The sequence below is a fragment of the Lepidochelys kempii genome, chromosome 1, assembly GCF_965140265.1.
Source record: "Lepidochelys kempii isolate rLepKem1 chromosome 1, rLepKem1.hap2, whole genome shotgun sequence".
Taxonomy (NCBI): domain Eukaryota; kingdom Metazoa; phylum Chordata; order Testudines; family Cheloniidae; genus Lepidochelys; species Lepidochelys kempii.
The window spans coordinates 300,855,957-300,864,543 of record NC_133256.1 but is presented as its reverse complement, the minus strand read 5'-3'; the positions used below and the strand labels follow the sequence as shown (position 1 = coordinate 300,864,543).

General features: G+C 38.3%; 1 protein-coding gene across 6 annotated transcripts in view; it reads left to right on the top strand.

The window, feature by feature from the left end:
* Positions 1–8,587, top strand: part of DOCK4 (dedicator of cytokinesis 4) — a 434,135-nt gene that overhangs the window by 282,745 nt on the left and 142,803 nt on the right. For all 6 annotated transcript variants that reach the window (XR_012156797.1, XM_073328104.1, XM_073328103.1 and 3 more), the window contains 4 exons: positions 1,599–1,723; positions 4,230–4,392; positions 5,622–5,728; positions 7,037–7,193. Coding sequence is in view for 5 of the 6 variants with exons in the window: in XM_073328104.1 (XP_073184205.1) it covers positions 1,599–1,723; positions 4,230–4,392; positions 5,622–5,728; positions 7,037–7,193 (552 nt within the window). In the remaining variant the exon portion in view is untranslated. The remainder of the gene's footprint in view (positions 1–1,598; positions 1,724–4,229; positions 4,393–5,621; positions 5,729–7,036; positions 7,194–8,587) is intronic.

Here is an 8,587-nt window from a genome sequence, read left to right as displayed (position 1 = left end):
TGTTGATTCTTTATTGTTTTTTCAAGCCATAAATGCATCTCTCTTTTCCTTTAGATTTTTGTTTTTATCATAATTTTCATCCAAGCAATCCTGGTGTCATCTTTGATTTTTGCCTAGAGTTTCTTCTGTTGCTTGGAGGATGGCTGATTTCAGTATATACCACTTTGAATGTGTTTTTGGGTGATGTAATGCTATCAAATTTTTTCCTCTCAGTTTTCCCTGATGAAATGGATGTTTCAAGTTTGCTATGTTCAATTTTAGTTTGATCTGTTTGGCACTGTTTCATGAGTGAAATACCACATGTAAAATGAAAATGGCTCTGGTCATCCTGTGATCAGTCCAACTGTTTGCTCATCTTGATGTCCCTAATGTCTCTTTGCTGTATAATGTCAATCAGGTGCTAGAGCTTTGATCTCAGATGCATCCATGAAGTTTTATATTTGTCAGCTTTCCTAAAGATTGTGTTGATAATAACAAGCTCATGTTCAGCACACTTCCTGAGAAGGAGAAGACTGTTGTTGATGATTTTTCTAATACCATAGTTCTTTATTAGACTAGTTGGAGTCTGCACTGTCTTTTGCAGCTCTGGAAGTAAAGTCTCCCTAAGGTATGAGTTTGTCTTCACTGGGAGTAGATTTGATTGTGTCCTCCAAATCAGAATAGAACTGTTCTTTTAGTTCTTCTGTATTTTTTATGGTTGGAACATAAGCACTGATAAGAATCACAAAGCATGAATTTCTAAGGGAATTCATAGAGTCATTAAGTGTTCATTTTTGCCCACAGGTAACTCTTTCACTGATTTCAGGAAACTGTTTTTAATGGCAAAACCAATGCCATAAATTCTGTTTTCCTCCGTTGCTTTCCCTTTCTGAATGAAGGTATAGCCATCTCCTAATTCCTTTGTGTAACCTTCATCTGCAAATCTGGTTTTGCTGGAGGTAGCTACGTGATGCTGTATCTAGCAAGTTACCTTACAGTCAATGCTGTACATCTTTCAGGTCTTCATGTATTATCTCTGTCCTTTAGGATCCGTATGTTTCATGTCGGCACAGTGAGAGCTCTTATTTTTCTTATAGAACAACCTCTTTTTGGATGATCTACCAGTTGTGGTGAACTGGCCAGATTAGAGTAAACTTTAAATAAACTGACCCACAAAAGTATTGTGCTTGATGTTCACTAAACCCTGATAGACAATTTACTGTACTATTTAAGGGGCAATATTTAAATTATGGAACATATCTAACTTTATTCTACAGTTTGGACTCCGCTTGCTATAGGGGTGTAGCCTCAATTTGACTTCTACCAAACCTAGAGGTGAGACCTGAAGAGGAAGCTCCTAAAGTCACGGTTGTGGTCCCTAATTGTTGACATAGTTTCACTGGGAGTTCTGTCCATTTGCTCCTAAACAGCTCTAATTAATCCCGTCCCTAGAGAGAGCCAAAACCAGACTGGCTTTTACTTTGAAACATACACTTAAAAGTGATTTAGCATTCTCATATGGAATTTGCTTCTCTACTTCCTTCCCACAGAATTCAGGTTGCATTTATGTGGTTTGCATTGCCCCTTATACTTTTGGGTTTTATGTTTTCTTTCTGTAGGCGAAATGAGGAATGATTTGTACATCACTATAGAAAGAGGAGAATTTGAAAAAGGAGGAAAAAGTGTGGCCAGAAACGTGGAAGTGATGATGCACATTGTAGACAGTTGTGGCCAAATTTTAAAGGTACTACTTTGACACTAACCGTGAAGAACAAAAAGAGAGTGAAGGCTTGTGTTTAGTGTTGATGCTGAGCAAATATTGTTAATTTAAACTATTAACTATAGTTTTTTCTCAAAATCCTTTTTTATTTCCTGGCAGATATTATGATTTGTCATATTAACCTTTACCTGAATGTCCTATTAACAGGCCATATTGCTAAACTGCATATTAGGTAAAGATTTGTGATAACTGGCCTCAGAGCAAATATTTTCACTTGTACTATGAGATATAAATTAAATTTGAATTCTTTCCCTTAGAATAAGCTATTTGCTACCCCAACTACTGTAGTTTAGTCAATCAGTGATAGCTAATACATTTTTGCAAACCACTCACACGGTCTTCCATTTTTGTTGTTGTTTATTTGGTCATAGGTTTTCTGGATATTTTTGTGGTCACTAACTTTTAATGTTGCAATACTTTAATATTGAGGAAGGTTTTTAAAAATAAAAATGAAAACCTCTGATAAATATGTTCACATTCAAATATATCCTTCAGTTATTTGATGTTTAGAGAAAACGCAACAAAGATTAGCAAATGAAGTAATTTTAATTAATTAATCGTTATTACTATGTGGAAATTAACCCATTAGTTTAAGAGCATAGTTAGTGCACTTAATTCTATTGAAAATAGACTTGCCAATTTAAATAAATGGGCCATTCCCAGACCCACCCACTTATTTCTACAATCTCTTAAAAGCATATAATGGATTTTACATTCCAAAGTGCAAATACGGGAAAGTATCCCTCTTCAGGAAAGTATTTAAGCATGTATTTAAAGTGCATGCTTAATTCCCATTTAAGTCAATATGCCTTATGCACATTCTTATAATGAAGCATGTGCTTAAATACTTTCCTGAATTTGAAGCATAGGCACAGATCCAGCAGAGCACAATGTTAAGTGGAAATGCTTATATGCTTAAAGTTGAGCATTTGCCTAAGTTCTTTACTCAAATGGAACCTTAAGTACTACCTGTCTAAAACGTTCATAGGCACACAAGTGTCCTTGACTTCCCAATATTTTCACTTACAATTCCAGGTACATTTCTTTGAAAATTATCTTTTTTTTGTGATGAATACAAAATGCAGTCTGATGGTGTCTTTATTGCTCCCAGTAGGACTTGGATTAAGACACAAGGCAGAGATGGCTATGCCTCAGCTTGCAGCTTTTATTGAGCACTTTCATTATCAATCAAGTTTCAGAGTAACAGCCGTGTTAGTCTGTATTCGCAAAAAGAAAAGGAGTACTTGTGGCACCTTAGAGACGAACCAATTTATTTGAGCATGAGCTTTCGTGAGCTACAGCTCACTTCATCGGATGCATACCGTGGAAACTGCAGCAGACATTATCTGTGTGTAGATAATGTCTGCTGCAGTTTCCACGGTATGCATCCGATGAAGTGAGCTGTAGCTCACGAAAGCTCATGCTCAAATAAATTGGTTCGTCTCTAAGGTGCCACAAGTACTCCTTTTCTTATTATCAATCAAGACTCCCAATCATTATCCTTCCTGTTTTTTCCTGTTCCATTTAAATCATAACCTGTTAGGTCTACATGTGTTGAGTCACTTTAATGTTTGACCAAACAGACTGAAGTCCCCTAAATGGTCTCTCACCTGAGAGGAGAATGAGAGGCCACACATGGAATGTGCTAAATCTTTGTACAGTATTAAATCTGGCTCCCATTTACACACTGATGCCACATCAGTGCATATCCTCCCACCCACTTCCAGCTACGGTCAGGGTGTGGTGAGATGTGACCCTGCTAATGCACCAAATCAGAATGGACTCTTGCCAGTTGCAAAGTTGGGACAAAATGAATAAGGCTAAACCTCATCCTCATGTAATAACACTAGGTGAAGCTCAGACATTTGCAGAGCCCAGAGCTATGGTACCTGCTAGCTGCTCTAGAGGAAATCCAAAATCACCACCATCATATCACACAAGAATGGGGCAAATATTCCTTCCCTTCTCCAGATTTGATGGCCAGCTCTTGCCCTTAGCATGCTAGTAAGCACCACTTATGTCCTATATGTAATGATAGATAACCTGAAATTTCAAAGTGAAGAAACTTCCAAAACAAATGGCCCATATTACATGTAAAAAAGTGATAGGGTCATGGGTGCAAAGGATGAAGAGTGTGTTCCAGCTTACTGATGGTAATTTATATTACCCATAGGAAGCGTGCAGCCAGCACAGAGACTGGAACAATAGAAATCAGCCTGCCCTCCTGCTACCCTACAGAGAGGAATCCATAGACCACAAGGCAATCCAAAGTCTGTGCTAACCACCTTCAGGGAATACACAATTACATTCCCCATGAATGCAGGGACACAGTATTACAAGAGAGAACAAGTTTATTTTAGATTATCCTGAAGATCGTGGAGCCTGGAGAACACCAATTTCAGGGCTGTTCTCACGTCAGTTTATAGTTAATCCATCTTTAAACCTTTAACCCAGTTGTTTTCTTCATTAGGATTTTATCTCCTTTGGCTCTGGAGAGCCGCCAGCTAGCAAGTTCCATTCCTTTGTGCTTTATCACAACAACAGTCCCAGATGGGCTGAGCTGCTGAAACTTCCTATTCCTGTGGATAAATTCAGGGGAGCACACATCCGCTTTGAATTTCGGCATTGTTCTAGTAAGTGTTGTTCACGATTTATTGTATTGCTTTGTGTTACAGTTGCATTAAGGGTATTGAATTTCATAATGTCTAAACAGCAGAGAGACATGGGGTAAATATTCTTTACCTATAAAGCTTCATGACAGAGCTTTTCAGGTTTTGCAGTCTGCTTTGGTGAAATAGGAAAAAAATGTAATACCTTGAGAAACTGACCTCATTTTATTAAATGGAAAAATGCAACATGAAGGGTGCAAATTTGAACACAAATTCAGGAAATGCAAAATCCAATCCCAGAATTAACTTGGCCAATTGCATAATGATATTTGTTCATTTACACATGTTGCAGTCTAACCCAGTAACAGAAAGTATTGCATATACCTGTAGTGTAGCCATGATAATGTTGTTATTGGAGGTAGACATTTTCTGACTTTCTGGTTTTTATATAACATTAATAATAAAAAAAAAAGAAGCCACTCAGGGCTAAAACACAAGGCATACGCACAGTTGTAAAAACTTTGAGCTGCAAAGCTCAGGTGTGGATCTCAGCTACCCTAGAATTTCAGGATGTTGGGTCCAAGGTTTTGAATTGGGCCCATCTGCAGTAAATTACATCAAAGAAATTACAGGTTCATCGCATATCCTCGAAGTAACTTTTTGGAATTTGGAGAAAACAACACACTCATAACCTTAGGAAGGGGATTTACTTCATAAACATGAAAAGAGACATAAGGTGTGCTGGTGCTAACTAGATGTAAATGGATACCGAATATACACATTCACGCGTTGGATTATTTTCAGTTGCTTTGTCTAAGGGCTTTTCTTCCCTGCAACGTTTAGCGTAAGTGCACTCACGTTACTCCACTCTACTAGCCTAGCTCAAGTGAGAACAACCATACTGGGAAACAACACAGAAGCTACACAGAATGATTGCATTAGCAGTGGATGAGTTGTTGTAACTGGAGCTGCTGCATCCCTATAGTTATAGCACTATTAGCAGAGTGTCAGCAGCACTTAATCCTCAATGACCCCCTTTCTCCACCCCCTTATTCCTCCTGACTGGCCAGCTAGCTGAAGTTTAAAGAACCACTTAACGCAAGCTAGAGATTTATGTGTGTGGGGACAGGAGTTGGGTTGGGGCAACACTCAGGTTATACCTCAAGCTAACAGTGCAGTAAAGAAAAATGCTACGCCATGCAGTATAAATCTAAGTCCAGAATGTGAGTGGTTTTATTTATATATGTTTTCAGCAAAAGAAAAGGGCGAGAAGAAGTTGTTTGGCTTTTCTTTCGTGCCCCTGATTCAGGAAAATGGGAGGACATTGCCAGATGGCACTCATGAACTCATTGTGCACAAGGTAATATCAGTCAGAAATCATTCTGTGATGATTCCTCTGAAAAGTACTCCAAATGCCCAGAGGCATTAAACAAAAGAAGACTGAACTGTTAGCAAATGAGTGATAGTCTTATTGTTAAAATATCCTCTCAACATTCTGTTTATAATTGCAGTTGAACCTCGTTATGTATTTCAATGCAGCATGTACTGTAAAGTTGCAGTATCTCAGAATGTAGATTTGAAGAAAACCTCAGTTGCATAAAGAATTCCATAAAGCTAAAAATTGTCACAATGTAAAAATGATAGCCACTTTTGGAGTATATTTGACCAGGTTGACCCCTCCAGGGCCTGCTATTCTTCAGCAGATCTGCTATGTGCGGTCTGTTTAAATTTTTTCATTCAAATGTGCATTCAAGATTTTATCTGTGTTGAGATGGAATTTGATCTACTCCTAATAAATATAACAACTTGCAATATGTAGGTGCTGCTCTGTTAAAAAAACTGTGCAGACTGAGTAGTGTTTTACACCAGATGTGTGGGTACGATCTAAATGCACAGATCCAATGAGGATTTTCCCATCTATAACAAGAGCTACCCATGAAATCTCTTGTATAGGCAAACATTCTTGGTATGCTGAGATGCAAGCTTAAAATTATTTCTAACTTTGCTGTTTGAAAACTCTATTCATTTTTAATTCTGCAACAGACTCCTCTTGTCCAGAGTTGAGCCTGCTCTGGAGCCAGTCAGTGGCGGAGAAGGCCAGAGACAGACTCTGCTGGAGAGAAGACATAAAGAATTAATAAGACTTGTAAAAACATTTTGTTGTGTTAGACTCTAGTACCGATAACATACTAGATGTTTAAGTATATTGTTGAAACAGGGTGGTTTAAAATATCAGGTGCTCAGTTTTTCTGCTGTTTCTCTGTGCATTTATAATGCAAATCTAATCTTTGGACATTTGTGCTGTTCTTATAAATGTTTAAACATCTTTAAGAGACCTGTCTGGTTGGTTCATAATTTATTCAATGATTTGTATGTGCATTATTTTAAGTTCTGTGTTTTGAGAAGTGCTTGATGAAAGATTGTAGGGTATCTATATAAAATAAAGCAGTCAGCAACAAAGACAATGCAACATTTTGTATGTAAAGTTTTTGAAACAAAAAACATACTGTTTCTAAGAGATTTGGCTTGTTGCAATGCAGTTTGGGTGAGAGCCTCCGCTAGTGAAAATTATCATAGCTCCATTGATTTCAACAGAGCTACCAGTTTGCACAAGATGAGTCCTTTGTTTTTATTCATTGCAATGATTTTAACTTGGTTATTTTCACAGTGTGAAGAAAACACAAACCTTCAGGATTCTAGTCGCTACCTCAAACTCCCCTTTTCAAAGGGAATTCTCCTAGGGAATAACCACCAAGCAATAAAAACCACTAAAGAGTCTTTCTGGATTACGTCTTTTCTCTGCTCCACTAAACTCACACAAAATGGTAAGATGATATGTTGATTATTTAAACATGATGAACTCAAGTGAATTTGATGGGTGGATTTTTCAACACTAAATGGGCACTAAAGCACTCGTGTTATGACATAAAAGATAGCCGATGCTCTCTTTTGGGGCTTTAAAAAACAGTATTTTTCCTTACTTTTGATGACCGGATGGAAACACATGGTACATGGTGAACCATTGATTTTATGCAGTTCAAGGATGCTTTTAAATTAACATAATATTGGAATTACGTACGTTATTTTTAGAATGAGTCATCAAAATCCAGCTGCTTTGAAAAATCTCTTAATCTGTGTTATTTTTTTAAAACATGCTTATTGTAGGCTTCAGGGTAAAGCAGTTTTTATTTATTTACATTGCTTTTTGCTTATTGCTTTTCTGATATGACATTGCTTTCCCCTCCCTTTTAAGTCAAGGATCATTTAGCGAGTTATGATTAGTTAAAATAACCTTATATTCCTGTTAGTGTTGTGAATATATAATCTATGATGAAGCATACAGGAAGATTTGTGTTTTGAGTTGTTCCACTATACCACATAAGATTCTTGGTTTGGTTTCTGTATGCCTAATAGTACAATTCATGATGGCAAGGAAGTGTGGCAGGATACCTTCTTCATCTCACCACACTTAGCGCTTCCCCCCTGGCGATGGTGGGCCTGGGGTAATCAGCCCCACTCAAGCACGGTTTGCCTTCCCCCTTCGGTTCTCCCGTGGTCATATTTTCAGGGTAGGCCTGAGGGTTGTCCTAAGGGGTGATCCTTCACCAAACAAAAAGGAAACAGACTCAAAAACAAACAAACAAAACCCAAGGTGGGTACCTTTCGCTGTCTCCTCACTGGTGCAGGGTGTCGCCCTGTTGGCTGCTCTGGGGTGTCAGTCCTTCCCCTGGCAGGCACTCAGGTTTGGCTCTTTCCCCTATGGGAAGGAGCACAGCCTCTCACCCTGGAGATGCTTATTTCCCTATTGCCACTAGCCTGGCAGCAGCTTCTCTCTCTCTTCCCCCTTTCTCTCACCAGAGGAGGGGTTTTTAAAGGCCTCAGGCAGCCTTAATTGGAATCAGGTGTCTCTCATTGACCTGAGGTAACTTCTCAGCTAGTAGGGAAGAGGGCCTTCAACATACTGGGGCTAATGTATCTACCTTCTAGCACCCTCTTGCAGCCATCCAGCCTGATTTTGTCAGAGAAACTACTCACAGACAACCAGATCCTTTCTTCTCATAAATATTCTTTATGTACACTTGAGACTGTTCTTTGATATCCTATTTTGGTTTTGCTTTGTGTTTTGTTTTTGTTTTTTAGTGTTTTGGTTTCATTGTTAGTTTTTGTTTTGAGTGCTCTGAAACCAGTTATTACAGCCTGTTCTGTAGAGGTGCTGTGG